This window comes from Ictidomys tridecemlineatus, chromosome 15 (genome assembly GCF_052094955.1).
Source record: "Ictidomys tridecemlineatus isolate mIctTri1 chromosome 15, mIctTri1.hap1, whole genome shotgun sequence".
In the NCBI taxonomy this organism is placed as follows: Eukaryota; Metazoa; Chordata; class Mammalia; order Rodentia; family Sciuridae; genus Ictidomys; species Ictidomys tridecemlineatus.
The window spans coordinates 17273771-17290049 of record NC_135491.1 but is presented as its reverse complement, the minus strand read 5'-3'; the positions used below and the strand labels follow the sequence as shown (position 1 = coordinate 17290049).

The following is a 16279-nucleotide window of genomic DNA, read 5'->3' as shown; positions in this document are numbered from 1 at the left end:
CATGCCTTGCTCAAACTTGACCTTGTGAAAACACTCTTTTAAAATGCTGGAAATAGAAGAATAGAAATAAAGTAGATTAGACAAGAGGAGATGGTAGGAAGGGGGGGATAAGCAGTGGAAAGACAGTGGCGTGAATCTGACATAGTTTTTTCCCATGTACATACATGAAAACAATACAGTGAATCCCACCACCGTGTACATCCATAAGAATGAAATTCTAATAGAATAAGATATATCCCATGCTTTTATAATTTTATCAAAAATGATTTTGTCACATATAACTTAAAAGAACTAATAAGAAAAATAGAAAAGCAGAATGCAGTATTTCAAAGAATATTAATATATGCAAATGAATAATCAAATGTAAAAATAATCCATGCTATTTAAGTTAATTAGAAGGTGTTAAAAAGGTTTTTGTGGGGATGGGGATGTGGCTCAAGCGGTAGAGCGCTCGCCTGGCATGCGTGTGGCCCGGGTTCGATCCTCAGCACCACATACCAACAAAGATGTTGTGTCCGCCGAGAACTAAAAAATAAATATTAAAAATTCTCTCTCTCTCTCCCCTCTCTCACTCTTTCTTAAAAAATAAATTTTAAAAAAAAGGTTTTTGTGTGTTCATTTTGTTTTTGTTTTGCTTTTTGAATTAGCTAGATGAAGCCAGGTGTGGTAGTGCATGCCTGAAATACCAGCAACTCAGGAGACTGAGGCAGGAGGATCACAAGTTCAAAGCCAGCTTCAGCAACTTAGCAAGACCCTGTCTCTAAATAAAAAAAATAAAAGGGGCTGGGTATGTAGCTCAGTGGTTAAGCACCCCAGATTTAATCATGCAGTACCCCCCACCCAAATTTTATTTATTTTAGTTTTCGGCGGACACAACATCTTTGTTTGTATGTGGTGATGAGGATCGAACCTGGGCAGCACGCATGCCAGGCGAGCACGCTTGAGCCACAGCCCCAGTCCCCACCCAAATTTTGTAAATTAGCTATATGATATGGTATGAAGCAAGGAGCATGCTTCTGGAAATTTTTTTTTTTTTTTTTTTTTTTTTTTTTGGTACCAGCGATTGAACTCAGGGCTTAACCACTGAGCAACATTCTATGCCCTTTTTATTTTTTTATTTTGAGACAGGGTCTCACTGAGTTTCAATCTTGCTGAGGCTGGCTATAAAATCTTGATTATCCTGCCTCAGCCTCCTGAGCTGCTGGGATTGCAGGCATGTGCCACCATGCCTGGCTGCGTCTGGGACTTTGTGTAGGGCTTAAACTGTCATATTTTCAATGCATATTAAATCAGCATATTTTACCAATAACCATCAAAAGCATTAAAATCTGCATAGCTTTTGAACTAGGAAATCTAAGTATTTATACAAAGGAAATAATCATTGAAATGTACAAAGATATAAACTGCAGCCTTCCTTATAAGAGTGAAAAACTGGACATAACTTAGTGATCCAACAAGAATAGTTTATAAATTGTAGCACTTTTACAAAACTGTAAATGCTGTGATCTTAGGGGAGGTATATTATGCAATGAATGAAAAAGCAAATTGTAAAAAAAAATTATAGAAATTTTTAAAAAATTAAGGTTCTTTCAAGGTATTTCATAAAATGTATCATTTTCTTTTCTTTTTTTTTTTTGCTAGCACTGAAGATTGAGCCCAGATAAGGCAAGCACTAAGCAAGCACTCTTCAACTGAGCTATCCCTCCAACCCCTGAAAGGGTTAAGATCTGGGTAGTTAACATTATGATTTTGCTTTTTTTTTTTTTTTTTTTACTGGGGATTGAACTCAGGGCCACTCAAACCACTGAGCCTATTTTGTATTTTATTTAGAGACAGAGTCTCACTGGAGTTGCTTAGCACCTCGCATTTGCTGCGGTTGGCTTTGAACTCACAATCCTCCTGTCTCAGCCTCTGGAGCGGCTGGGATTACAGGCATGTACCACCTCGCCTGGTTCCTTTTGCTATTTTTATTTTCGGTTTTCATAAATTACTACTTCATATGCGTAAAAGTCCCATCTGAGGCTACGGAATCAAAGATCCTTGGGCAGAAGGTCAAGCCAGATTTGTGCTTCCCCAGGGAAGAGTGCCCTAGGGCACTTCTGTCACTTGGGTCCCAGAGTCTGCCTAGCAAGCTTCTGGCGGAGTCACGTGCATACCACTTTGCTTCTTGGGGAGGCCTTTGCTAGGGCAGCCATCTTTTTCCAGGCCTCCAGCTGGGAGAAGTTATGCAGGGTTTGGCAACAGGCACAGTGTAGGTCACAAGGTTTTCCTCTGGGCCTTTTAGTACTTGTTCCAGCTTCACTTTGTGAACATCAGATTTCTCCCTATACCTGCTTTTCCCACTTTCTCTGCCAACATACAAAGCACTTTTCTGCATTTTTATTGGTGCCCACACTGTTCATTCCACTTGTCCTCTGATCATATAGCACCTTGCCCATCCTCTAAAGCACTGTCAAATGTGATTCCCTGTTGTACTCGATTTCCTTTTTCTATCTGCAGACTAGGTGAAATTTGTGAAGGCAGGGGCTGGGTCTTCTCCAGGGCTCAATGTGGCTGACATATACTATGGAGGTTAGTATTTAAGTAAATGCAAATCTTTTGATGCCTACACATGGGCTCCAAGGAGCTTCAAGTCCTGAATTCTAAGTTTCACCTCTAAATCCCTGTGTAATCTTGGTTGCTGATCCTCAATAATCATGGCCTTCAGTTTTTCCAGAGATCAAAGCTTAGTGAACTTAGTGAAATTCCTTTCTGCTTTGTAAAGTACAGAGTTATTTCTAAATATGCTGTGAACACTTGTGCAGTTGAGCTGAGTTCCTGAGTCTTAATCAACTGCCTGGCTCCAGCTGGACTTCTTACTGATCTCAAACATACTAAGTTCAGATATCAGCCTTAATTTTCAGGGTCTAGAACAGAGTCAAAGTAGTGGATTGCAAGGAAACAACAGTTTCCAGGACAGTTGAGAAGAGATTTCACTGTTCTATTACTTATTTTGATTCTCTCTATTCTGATAGGTATGTACTATTATTGTCCCCATTTTATAGTTCAGGAAATTCAGGTCCACAGGAATTAACTAGCCAAAGGTCTTACAACTATTGCGTAGCAGGACCAGGATATGAATACAGGCAAATTTGGATCCAGCATCCATCTAATTAACCCCAGCTTCTCTTATAATTTTTTAATACCTTTATTTTATTTTTATGTGGTGCTGAGGATCAAATCTAGTGCCTCACATGTGCCAGGCAAGCACTCCATCACTGAGCCACATCCTCAGCCCCCCTCCTATGATTCTTGGGCTATATTAAAGTTTAGAATAGAGTCTGGCATGGATTGGGTGCTCAATAAGCAATAACTGTTTCTCCACTTTCTAGACAACTAACTCTACAAATCCTGCAATTCAACCCTCAGAACCAAGCTGACAACCCATCCTATTCCACCCTACCAGAGCCCAGTGCTGAATGTAAATTTGAGGACTTTGGAGTAGGATTCTTTGTGTTCCCTTCCAGGCTCCACCATTTTCTGGCTCTGTAAATACAGGAACGTTACATAGAATCCCTCCCTGGCTTTCAGTTTCTTCACTTATAAAATGGGGACAGTAACAATCCCTAAGTACTAAAATTATTATGGGAAATCAGTGAGATAATACAATGCATTATACTTCCTACCTTACCTAGTCTACAAAAAGGGTTCAATAAACTAGAAATTATCATTAGGGCTTCTCAATGAGAAGCCATTGTAAATACACCCTCAAACACCTTTAGGGCCAAAATTGGGACCACATGAACTCAGTTTATAAATAAGCTTGACTGGGTTAGAACTCAACTGATTCCACCTAGGATCTATCAGACAAGTACTTCCTGGAAGTATTGTGGCTCAGGGGATGATCCATTGGAGTCAGAAAAATCTGGAGCTGCATTCCAGCTGATTTCTTCTCAGGGTTCTCACATCCCTAGCCTTATTTTGTATTTTATAGACAGGGTCTCACCGAGTTGCTTAGCGCTTAGCTAAATTGCTGAGCCTGGCTTTCAACTCCTGATCCTCCTGCCTCTGCCTCTGGAGCCGCTGGGATTACAGGCGTGTGCTATGGCGCCCTGCCAGGGTGTGTTTCTTTATCTGTCTAATGGGAAGTAGGAGAAGTGATTAACCCTCAGGTTTGGATTGGGAAGGTCATGTGACCTTCTACTCCTTGCTCAGCCTTAGATGAACTATATGACCTAGCTAACATTATCTTGGTGAGCCCAAAGAGTCTTATCAGCACTTCTCAGGGCAGCTGTGAGTATTCCCCAGGAGCATGTGTGTCTGCACTCTGGACACTGTAGCTGTTAGGATATTATATATGAACGGTTAGGAGCTGAGGTCTGGAGTAAGAAGAACAGGCCTATTCAAATTCGAGCTCTGACATTCCTCTTAGTGAGATCTTAGGAACAATCAGTTTCTTCTCTCAGCTTCAGTTTTCATATCTGCAAAATGAGAATAATAACAGTAAATACCTGTTAGAATTTGCTACAAGGATTCAGTCAGACGATGTAGGTAAAGCATTTAAACTCGGCCTGGTTCAGTTTAAGTGTAGAATAAGTGGCAAAGATATTATACAGTCGACTCCCCCCACCCCCCACCCCCGGGGCCTTGCACAAATTAGACAGGAATTCTACCACTGAGCTGTTCTTCCAGCCTTGATTTTTTAAAATAATCTTTTTTTACAATGCCAATTAATTCTCTCAAATATTCGAGGACTTGAAAATATGCAGACTCTTCAGGTTCAGATCCAAATCCAAAAGACAAACAAAAACAAAAAACCTTTCATTTGTAGATGAGGCAAACCAGGCAGGAACCATGTGACCACATCAGACCCACAAGATCAACCCTACTCAATAGTGTGGCTCAAAGGCTGGACTCTCACCAGTACAGGGTTCAAGCAATGCTTATATTCGCTGTGTGACCTGAGACAAATGACTTCAGCTTTCTGAGCTCCGAGGTTAAACCCGCATAGCAATAGTCTCCCTTGCGGGTTTATTTGGAAAGATTCAACGAGATGACGCGCAGAGAGCGATGCGTGGGAAGGGCTCCATAACGCGAGTTGTGGTTGCTACTACTACCACCGCGACGATCGCGACGATGGTTGTACTTATTGAGGTTTTTGTTCCCTCTCGGGCTGGGAACTCCTCTGGGGGTGTCTCTGTCGCCACTCAAGGCTCTGGCTACTGACCCAGGTCCTTACCGTGTTGCCCTCCTCAAGTGGGTCTTCTTGCCCGTTCCCATTCCTCCTAACCCTAGTTCCTCTAGCAGCCGCCGGCAGGGAGGTGCCCGCAACCCTTTGCTGAGCCCCCAGCAGAGCTCTAAAAACAGCCTGAAACCGTTGGGCCCTCCTTCCGCTCCCTCCTACACGCTGATCAATCAAGAGAGAAGAGTGAGCCTTCGGACCAATCAGAAGTGGCACCGGCAGAGCAATGCCCGCCTCTTTAAAGCGCCCTCGCGTCTCATTGGATGTGTCCGAGGGCACACTCTAGACGGAGCCACTTAGAAGAGACTGGTGCCAGCCAATCAGCCGTGCAACCGCAGCTGGCCGGTGCGTGGAAAGTGCAGTCAGCTGGCAGCGGGAGATTGGCGTGGTGCGAGCTAGCGACTTGTCAGCACCCAAAGCTATGGCTAGGCGGAAGTCCTCTGGCCATTTAATGTTGGGGCAGCACATTGGGCTACGGTGTGGTGGATGGCTGGTACCGCAGTACATAGTTAATCCTGGCTCTGCAGAGAGTCGAGTCAGGGAGAATTGCAGTGAGAGTATCTAAGTCAATCACCGGTCAAGGCGCTGTCCGGTCTTGTGTCTTTCCTGCTCCCGAATACTTCCGGGTGAGGCAGGGTGAGTTGTGCAGCCAATCACCAGTGGGGCAGGGGAAGAGGCGGGAAACGGGAGCCACCACCGGCTTCTGAATCCTGGCCTCCCAGCCAATCAAACGTGGAAGCAGCCTACACGCCCCCCTCGCGCTTATATAGAGTGTAAATCTCCACAGATTGTAGGAGGTTGAGAGAAAACTGAAAGGGTTTGCAAACAAGAGCCACTTAGGCCTGTAATCCCAGCGGCTCAGCATGGGAGGATCGCGAGTTCAAAGCCAGCCTCAGCAACACCGAGGCTCTAAGCAACTCGGTGAGATCTTGTCTCTAAATAAAATACAAAGTAGGGCTGGGGATGTGGCTCAGTGATTGAGTGGCCCTGAGTTCAATCCCCGGCACCCACCCCGCCACCTCCCGCCGCCGCCAACAACAAAGCCACTCAGGATAGCAGGATAAAAGCAAGAAAGGTGGTGGTTTCTCTAAGATCTTGCCCAAAGAGCCTCAAGGTTATTCTGGTCGAAGGGGGTTCAGGGCCCAATTCACAGATGGTGGCAAAGGGCAAACTCCATAGCCAATCAACTCTAGCGATGGGCTGGAAGACAAATGAGATCTCAGCCTTAGAGGCGCGAGGCTTAAGCCCCTGGACCAATCAGAGTCAAGGATCTGCTTCTCCGCCTGAGCTCCACAGCCAATCAGCTTCGAAGAAGTGGCGCTGTCCTAGGTGCCTCCCAGCTGTTTAGTGCCCTCGTCCCGCAGGAGCCGAGAGAGAGAGCGCGGCTGACGCTGCAACCAATCAGCGCTCGCTTCGAGATCCAGGCTCCTAGAGCTCTGGGCACCAGCTCTTGGCCTCGCGCTGCTCAGCTCTTTCTAACGGTCACTCGGTCACTCGGGCTTACGCTACCCTGAATGGGGAGAAGGAACAGGGTCTGAGTTGGTGAGTGCCGTGGATTTAAAACAAAAACAAAAAGCAAAAAATCCTTTTTCTTTGGCCTTGGACCTGGCACTTGGCAAAACTGGAGTCCAGGGGACTTGAGTGTCCCCTTTAAGGATCGGAAGTGAGGGTAGAGAAAGTTGGTTCCTTTGGGCCTTCCTCTGTCCTGGAAAGGCTGAAGTGGGGGCTTCTGGGCACTTTGGGACCTAGGCTGGGCCAAAGTCAAGCTAGCATGCCCTCTGAGTTGGGCCATGGTCCCTGAGGCCAGCCTGCATTTGTAAGTGTGTTCTGGGGGTTCACTGACTTTGAAGTATGGTGTCTGGACAGTGAGAAGTTGTCTGGAGTCTCTGGACTGAGTGTGGACCTAGCAACTGAGAGTGGAGTCCTGTGGTTTTTCGAAGATTATGTAGTCACTGGCCAAAAGATGAAACTAGTGTGTACTTGGGAGGTTTTCTGGGGTTTGGGGGCCCAGCCTGGGCAGGGAATGAGTGTTAGTGAGGTTGACAGTCCACTGGGAAATTGTCAAGGGTCATTATTGTGCCCAGGCTGTGCTGGGAACCTGTGGTCCCAAGGATTTCTAGAGGGTTTCTGGACTGTGATTTGAGGTTCTCTTGGCAGACTTTTCAATATTGGGTCTGGGTTGAACAATGTAGCCAGGAGATTAGGGAAGAGATCCTATGGAGGTTCTGGGAAGGAAGCCTCTGAATCCCAGCCAAGCTGGTTTCCCTGAATGAATTATTATTGCCCTGTGGTAGCTCTAGATACAATGGGAATAGGTGTTGTTTGGGGCTTTTCAGTCTCATCCCCACTCTTCCCCATGTTCTTTCTGGTCATTTCCAGAAGATATCAGGTTGTAAGAAGAGGCAGGTGCAGGGGTATTGTCCTAGAGGATAATAAGTGTGTGAGATAGTCTGATCTTCAGGAAATCACCCAGGTTGTCTGTATTAATCATCTTTTTATACTCATGGGGCATTATGTCAGTATCTAATTTCATTCAGCTGTTCAATGGTGGTATAGCTTTCAGAGTACTTTTGTATACATGGATGGGAATGCAGGGGGTTGGTAGTATATGAGTGGACTTCAGGGGTCTGTTGGTTCCTAGAAATTAGAGGAAAATTTGTATAATGTGTGTATGGGGGGTGCAAAAAAGGGCTATAAGGATAAGCTAAAGGAATATTTATCCCCTTCAGGCATGGGCTTCAGAACGATCTGGAATTTCTTATCATTTGTTCATATGTAAAATGGTATGAATGTCTACACTTTTTTAATGTAATGGATTGGTCCTATGGCTTACATTCTCAATTGGATGGAGCCCCCACCCCAAGAGTTTAAGACCAATTTGAATAAAATAGGTTCCCGTATTATTTATGGGGAATGGGCAAAACTGTAAATATTCCCCCATTCTTCCCACATTTGGTATTGGCTTACACCTCATGGCGTCTCACATACTAGTTTGCACATCCAAGCTTGCTCTACATCCCCCCTCACACACAATGAGAACCCAGGGTGCAAATGTCAGCCACACAGTCCTCTCCTGAATGGACCTGAGTTGAGGCCCGTGTAGGCCATGAATGCCCACTTTAGTGTCAAATTTCAGGCCCTGGATACCCAGATCATGATCTCACGGCTGGTGGGGGGTGCTTTCAGTTTCCATGTGGGCACTTCCTAGATGCTCATGAATTTTTCAGCTCATGGGAAAGGACAAAACCAAAAGATATCAGAGCTGGGCTTTCTGCCTGAGTTTAAGTACTGGTACCAAGTACTGGGTACAATACTACTACTAAAGAATAGCCATCCACTATGAGAATGCAGTGGACCCTAAGTTTCTGGCTTCAAGTCTAGTTTGTTTTCCATTTAATCCACAAAAGGTGCGCTATGATAGGGTCTCTGTGACCTTGATTCATTTTGCCTGGGTATGACTATGTATGTGGTTCTTGGGTAATGTAGTGCACCTGTTTAAAGGAAGGAACAAATTCACCCCATTGGGTGTCTTCTCTGATACATGTTGAGCACACTTATCTAGAAAGAGCAAATATCTTGAAAGTTCGTGTTAGATTTGAATAATTGGCCTTTATCTATATAAAAGGCCTTTCATCACCTTGAATTGTGGAAAGAGGTGTGTTTCTGAGAAGAATTTTTCCTAGTAGAGTTTTTATAAATTGAATCTTGTTCAGCTTGGTTTGGGGAGTGGGATCAATATTTAAAATACGTGAGATAAAGGGAGAACATTTGGCTGGGGATATGGCTCATGGGTAGAGTGCTTGCCTAGCACACATGAAGTCCTGGGTTTGATACCCAGCTCTGGGAAAAAAAAAAAGGTGGGGGAGAACATTTTCATAAAACAAATAATTATCCAGGGCATTTATTTATTTATTTGGTAATGGAAATTGAACCCAGGGGAGCTCTGCCACTGAGCTATATCCCCAGGCCTTTTTATTTTTTTGTTTTGAGACAGGGTCTCACTACATTGCCTAGGGCTGGCATCAAATTTGCAATACTCCTGCCTCAGCCTCCCAAGTTGCTGGGATTACAGGCAAGTGCCACCATGCTCAGCTCCAGGGCTTAGTCTGATGATCTAATTTTAATTATAGTATTTAAATAGAATCAATATTTTTATTGCTGTGTTGACATTGTTACATCAAGCTGGGTTGTGCCTGAAGAAGCTTATGATCCAAGATTTCTGGAAAGTTCTGATGTTGCAGCCAGGCTGTGCACTGAGCACTTCACACATTTCCCCCTATTGTGTCATTGGTCAAATCTATCAGAATAAAAACTACCAGACTTCAAACTTGACTTGGTCATCTGAATATTGAAAAGAACAGAAGCAAAAACCATACCCCTTTTCCACAAGTTCTTTTCCAACATGACCTACCCTAATATTTCCTATGTACTTTACTCTGCCATGTTACAGGCTCATGTCCTCCTAACCTGCGGTTTCCTTCCTCTATCCCAGGGAGACAATACATTCTTATGATATCTCCTGAGTGTCACCTATTGAGTCATCCTGGGAATTGGAAGGTAGGCAAGGTTTTTGAGACCAGAGAGGGGAGAACATCCAAGAATAATAAATCAGCAGTGTTCCTACCAAGTCAAAGTGCTATTTGCATCTGTTGTCACTACTTAGTGCAGGATGGTTTAGACTGCATTACCAAGAATGTAGGGGGAGAAGCTGGGCATGTTGCCACATGCCTGTAATTCCAGTTACTTAGGAGACTGAGGCAGGAGGATTGCAAATTTGAGGTCAGCCCTGGGCACCTTAGTGAGACCCTGTGTCAAAATACAAAATAAATAAATAAAAGGACTGGGGTTATTGCTTGTCAGTAAAGCACCCCTGGATTCAATTCCCAATACAGAAAAAAAATGTAGTAAGAGGTCAGAGAAGGGCCTAGAGTATCACAAGCATGAGGTGCAGAGGGCCCAGAGGATTCCTCTAAGGAGGTGCTAAGGGGATATCCTTAGATGGGGTAGACCCTAAACGGGAGGCAAGATGGGGTTTCCCATTCTTGGGGGTTTATGTTCACCCAGTGGGGAGTCCCCTTCCCTTTCTCTCCCTCCTTTTAGGTTCCCTTGAAAGCCCACTGACACTCTGTGTCAACTGCATTTGGTTTTACAGAGGTTGCTGTCCTTTGAACACAGTCTCCAACTCTTGATCATCAATGAGCAAACAGTGCTAGTAGGGCAGCTGAGTCACAGGCACATGATGGAGGGGACCACATGGTCATGAGTTCATCTCCCAGACCCCTGAACCTTTCCTGTTATACTTGGGGGCTTCTTCCTAGTGGCTTTCTCCACTTCTTCCTGGACTTTAAGAGCTTGTATTTCTGTGTTGGAAGAAGGGTGTTTCCCTGTCTTCATATACATATCAGAAGGATGTTTTATGTCTTTTACATGGGTGTCTAATGTGTCCCTGGGTGTGGTGGTGATATGAGCTCGGAAATGGAAAATACTCAAGCTTCAGAGTAGCAGGTGAATACCACATGCCCATTTGCATGTTCCCTTTCACTCTGACTCATCTTCCCCTCTCCCCACCCTGGTGCCCCTCCACCAGCCTCACCCACTGACACACCCTGTCTGATCTAGGAAGAATTAATACCTGCCTGTACCCAAGCTAGAATGAGATGGAAGGTATTTTAGATATTGAGGAAGAGAGAATAGGAGGGTACTCTGAACATTTTAGGATCCTGGAGCCAAAGGGAAAAAGGGGACCTTAGAGACAGTATTTGGGTGGAGGGGACCAGGATCTAAAGGAGATGTTAGGGGGAATCAGACTATGTCTTGTCACTACAGCAATCTACCAACACCTGACTTGTTTATCTTCTACTTATTTATTGCATGTATATGATATGCCAGACACACACCATAAATATTTTACCAACATTTGTTGAATGAATGAAAAATTTGCTATGGGATCAGGGATAATGGAGTTGTAGGAAACAAACTAAAAAGAAATTTGAACCTCTCAGGCCTTTTTCTCTTCCCCACACTAAAAAGTGCTTAAGTATGAAAGGAGGGGAAATCTCCAGGGACCTTGACCTCTAGGGCAGGAAATGAAAGAGGGTTCTGATTTCAGAGAAATGTCATTTGTCATCAGCCCAAGAAAAGAAGATTTTCTCTTCGAAGACCACCACAGGCTGTTCCTGGGGTTATCCCTTTGCAGAGCTTTGTGGGAGGATCTGAGTCACACACACATCCAGTCCCCAGTGGTGGCCCAGATGACAGAGTTCATTCCCATAGAGCAAGTGAGGCTTCCCAATACTAAGCCAGGGAGAGGGAAGAGGCATGCTTTTGGCCCTCCTTCCTTCTCTCCTTGAAATCCAGATGTTTCCATCCCTTTTTTATTTCTGAGATAGAAGAGTTTTCAGCTACTAAGCCACCTCCAAGAAAGGGAACTAATATCATCTGCATGGTGCTATTACCTATAAACCACTTTCATATTCAAGCCATTTCATCTTCAAATGAGGCAAACGAGATTATCCTTATTTCACAGATGAGGTAACTGAGGCTCAAAGAGGTGACTTGCCCAAGTTGACTCAACTAGTAAAGGGCAGAGATGATACTTAAATGCAAATCAGATTATTCCAAAGTCCTCATTGCCAGAGAGTCACTTCTGTGTCTTAAGAGTTCAGAAATGAAGAGATAGGAGGTTAAGAGGCTGGGTTCTGGAAGTACAAGGGCCATCTCTCCCCTGCAGGGTAAAGCAGAGGCATAAAGCCACACCCTCTTGGGGGACTATGGCAGACTGATACTTGGGGCATCCAATGGAGGACTGAAGTCAGGGGCGGGGCTAACTTGGGGGTGGGGGGGCAGCATCCCCAAGAGCATTTCAGAGCATGTGGTGTCAGGAGGCAGCTACAACCGGTGAGTGGATACCTTTCCCCAGCTGAGGCTTTCCTCCCATTACACCCCTCTTCCTGTCTACTTCTTACCAACATGTAACTTCCCTGAGGCATCCAAGTCATAACTCTCTCTTCTACAAGGGTCCTTATGGAGAACCTGTACCCAGAACTGGTGTATTGGCTGGCCTCTAAGCTGTGTTTCTGTTTGTATCTGAGTTCTCAGTTCTCTTCTTAAAAGTCAATATGATGGAGCCAGGAGCCTCATCGCATACCTGTAATCCCAGCTACTTGGGAGGATGAGTCAGGAGATCACAAATTCAAAGCCAGCTTGGGCAACTCCGTGAGATTCTGTCTCAAAATTTAAAAATAAAAGTGGGGGAGATGTAGCTCAGTTGATAGTGCACTCCTGGATTCAATCCTTAGTATGGCAAAAAAGAGAAAAGAGCCCATGTGGTGGTTTTGATGTGACTTGTACAGTTCTTTCTATTCTTCACTTTTTGGCTTATGAGAAACAAAATGAAACCATCTCCTTACCCTCATGTTGGGAGAGAATAGCCTCCTCCTCTATAGTTTCCATTCCCTTTCTCTTACTTTCTCAGGCACCAAAGTCTTCTCCAAAACCCTACTCTATCACTGAGTCAGGAGCCTTCTCTCTATGGCTCCTGAATCTGCATTCTTAACCCACTGGATGGGAGTCTTTAGTCTCTTCCAGTTCCTCCTCCAAAGATGTATTCTAAAAGCTTCAGCCTCAGGGAGATGATTGAGGGATGTCTTTGACCCTCCTGCAGCCATGACCACTGTCTTGCTGCCCTCTCTGGCTTTCAGGTATGTCTGGGGAGGACCTACTAGCTTTCTAAGCTCTCCTGTAAAATTGTGTCTTTGTATTCCTAAATCCAGCGTTGACTGTTCTTTGATGATCCCTTTGTCTAGAATGAGGAAAGCTCAGCAGCTTGGAGGTCTTCCTCTGCAGAAGTATCCATGATGACTATTCTTAAGCCAGAGATTGCGTCCTATACTAGTCTTAAACCCACAACTGTTAATTCTCTGGCTCTCTCTCTTTTTTAATATTTATTTTTTGCTTGTAGTTGGATACAATACCTTTATTATCTTTTTTTATGTGGTACTGAGGATCGAATCCAGGGCCCTACACACGCTAAGCGAGCACTCTACCACTGAGCCACAATCCCAGCCCTGGTTCTTACTGTTTAAAACCTGAATTTGATCTAATTTCCATTCTCTTACCACCACATTTTCACCACTGGCTCCTGTTATGACTTTGGGTAAGTTTAGGTCCTCTCTTGGGTTAGCTTATTTGGTCTATTCAGAAGAGAGAACTCTGATCAAAGACCAAAAACTCATTCTTTCTCCCCTCCCCTCCACAGGCTTGAGAATATGCTGTATCTCCCTCCCCTTTCTGCCAAGGACCCCACATTGTGGTCTTTCTCTAAGAATCCCTAAGATTGGTATCCAAGGCAAGGCAAAATGCCCCTCCCCCCAACAAGACTGTTCAGCCCATATGGCTCTGATAGGTTGGTCCAGCTAGCAGCCAGGCTCCGGCCAGCACTATGTGATACCATGATCACCGTAGGAGACCAGGAGTTTCCTGCACACAGCCTGGTACTAGCAGGTGTGAGCCAGCAGCTGGGCTGCAGGGGCCAGTGGGCTCTGGTAGAAGGCATCAGCCCTTCCACCTTTGCCCAGCTTTTGAGCTTTGTTTATGGGGAGAATGTAGAGCTGCAGCCTGGGGAGCTGAGGCCTCTTGAGGAAGCAGCCAGGGCTTTGGGGGTGCAGGCCCTGGAAGAGGCATGCAGGAGAGCTCGAAAGGACAAGGCTGAAGAACTGGATGAAGGGCTGAAGAAACATCAGGAGGAGCCAGAGAAACCCACAAGGGATTCAGAAAGAGGACTGTGGGGGCTTGGAGAGATGCAAAAACCAAAGAAATTTTTTAGAATTGGTGGGAGGGAACAGGAGACATTGCACGGTCACAAACCACCAATAGAGTACTCTGAGATGACAAGAGCAATACCAGAAGGTCAGGGGGAGATGAGATCAAAGAAACGCAGCCAAATCCCTGTTGACTACCAGGAAGCATATAGAGAGCAAGGAGTGGTTGTGAGGGTGACAGAGAGAACAGGGGGCTCTGAGGAAAGTCTTCAGGGGTTCCCTAGTCCCCTTCCCCCAGCAGGTTCCCTCCAAACCAGCATCATCCCCAAGCCTTGGTGGGCCGAGGCCCCTTGGTTGCGGGAGGACCAGCCTGCCCTGTGGAGCATCTTGCTGTGGCCGCCCAGATATGGCACTCCCTTCTCCCATAGCACACCCAGCACTGGAACCTGGCAGGAGGTCTGGCCTTGGAACAAGAGGTGAGTGAAGGGCCTAGTGGAAGACTCTAAAATGGGAGGGAGTGGTGCAAGAAGGGTAGCAGTGATGGATGAGGGGTACCACACCTCTTATCTCTACATTTCCTAAGCTGGTGTTGGGCCAAGAAATTCCCACCATAGGGGCAACCAGGGCCAAACCGTGAGGGTTCAGGAAGGGGCCAGTGTTGACCAGGCTCCCAGGTCTTTCTATGGCTATAATTCTTCCCTGCCCTGTCCCCCAGGATCCCTCTGACCCTGAACAGCCCTAAAGGGTTCTGGAGTCAGAATCAGTTGGCTTCCTCCAGCCCTACCCCAGGTAAGCCCCTCACTGTCCTGCACACAGGGTCTCTTCCCCCAGGGCTGGGTCCCAGGCCTGACCTGAGCAGGGACCCCCACCTCACTCTGCTCCCTTTAGGTTCCCTCCCCCAGGGCCCTGTGCAGGTCAGCCCTGGGGAGATGGAAGACTCTGGGCAGGAGCGCACAGGTGAGTAGGGTGAGGACATTTTTGCTTCAGCTCCACTGGACCTACTGATTTCTTGCCCAGATGTTAAGACTGTGAGATTCCTGGCCCTGCCCCGCTTTGATTTCTCTGTCCACACAGGCTCCCGGACAACCTGTGTGGGTCATGAGGGCACAGCAGGCTGCCCATCTCGCCAACACCCTCCCCCGCCTCCTGCTCGGTCTCGGCCCTATTCTTGCTCTGTCTGTGGAAAGAGGTTTGCACTCAAGCATCAGATGGAGACGCACTACCGAGTCCACACAGGTATGGGCGCCCAGTCCAGCGTGAAGCTGTCGGCATCCTTCCCTACCGGCGGTCTACCCACTCCTGGGTCCCCCTCTCCGGCTCCGGCGCAATTCCCCAGTCTCGTCGCCCAGTGTACCCCAGGCTTGGTCAGCCTTCGTCCCCTGTTCCTTCCTTAAATGGCCTCCCCCTCCCTCTGCCCTAGGAGAGAAACCCTTCTCCTGTAGCCTCTGTCCTCAGCGCTCCCGGGACTTCTCTGCCATGACCAAGCACCTGCGGACACACGGGGCTGCTCCCTACTGCTGCCCTCTGTGCGGGGCCGGCTGCCCTAGCCTGGCCTCCATGCAGGCGCACATGCGCGGCCACTCGCCCAGCCAGCTCCCGCCCGGATGGACCATACGATCCACCTTCCTCTACTCTTCCTCCTCCTCATCCTCGAGGCCGTCCCAGGCCTCCACCTCTCCTGGTAGTGCCTCCTCCACCACCACCTGACGGTGTGTTGGTAGGTCCTTTGGCCTCAGACGAATCCAATTAGATTTAGCAAATCTGACTTCAGAAGCGCCGCAGGACAGGCGCCGAGAGCCCTCTCCCGGATGACTGCGGGTTACAGAGGCCTGGGTCAGCGAGCTCCTGTGGGCTGAAATTCGCACGAGTGAGGACTAACTGTATGGGAACTGTTGATTTTATCACCATAATAAAGAGTTTCCTGTGCTCTCTGGTCTGGACAGGAAAGCCGAGCGCAGGCTTTAGTCCGTGTTTCGGCCCCCCGCCCCGCCCTCCCCAGCTTAGCCCCTTGTCTTGTAGCGCCCCCTGGTGGCTGTGCTAACCAGCGGGACCGACACTTTCTCCATCTCTCCGGGTTCCTGGGCCTCCCACAGAGGCCATTGGCCATGAGGGCTCGGCATCTCGGCAAACTTCACGTCAGGTCTTGCAGGGATCGGGGTGAACTGTGAGATCGGAGGCACTGGCTCCATCCACAGCAATGCACGGTGCGCTGACTGATCTGGGCGCGCCCGGCCCAGAACTGGAAAGAAGCGCATGCTCCGGCTCTGCTTTCGGTTACTCGTCTCCTCTCCCTGAGCGC

At 47.0% G+C, this 16279-nt stretch overlaps 1 protein-coding gene and 1 long non-coding RNA gene across 8 annotated transcripts; one reads left to right on the top strand and one right to left on the bottom strand.

The window, feature by feature from the left end:
* Positions 1 to 4381: 4381 nt before the first annotated feature.
* Positions 4382 to 6218, bottom strand: LOC120887953 (uncharacterized). The gene is made up of 2 exons (XR_005731371.2): positions 5219 to 6218; positions 4382 to 4460 (listed from the first exon to the last, which is right to left on the bottom strand). It is a non-coding gene; the product is annotated as an uncharacterized LOC120887953 (long non-coding RNA).
* On the top strand, positions 5970 to 15932 carry Zbtb32 (zinc finger and BTB domain containing 32). 7 transcript variants are annotated; one of them, XM_005330589.4, is made up of 6 exons: positions 5973 to 6763; positions 13479 to 14456; positions 14696 to 14769; positions 14869 to 14937; positions 15055 to 15216; positions 15401 to 15932. In XM_005330589.4, the coding sequence occupies exons 2-6, from the start codon at positions 13579 to 13581 to the stop codon at positions 15685 to 15687; spliced, it is 1470 nt and encodes a 489-aa protein (XP_005330646.2). In that variant the 5' UTR covers positions 5973 to 6763; positions 13479 to 13578; the 3' UTR covers positions 15688 to 15932. The 7 variants fall into 7 exon arrangements, with proteins under 7 accessions (XP_077889285.1, XP_005330646.2, XP_077889287.1 ...); XM_078033159.1 differs by having other exon boundaries at positions 5970 to 6763; positions 14696 to 14937; XM_078033161.1 differs by lacking the exon at positions 14869 to 14937 and having other exon boundaries at positions 6336 to 6763.
* Positions 15933 to 16279: the final 347 nt, after the last annotated feature.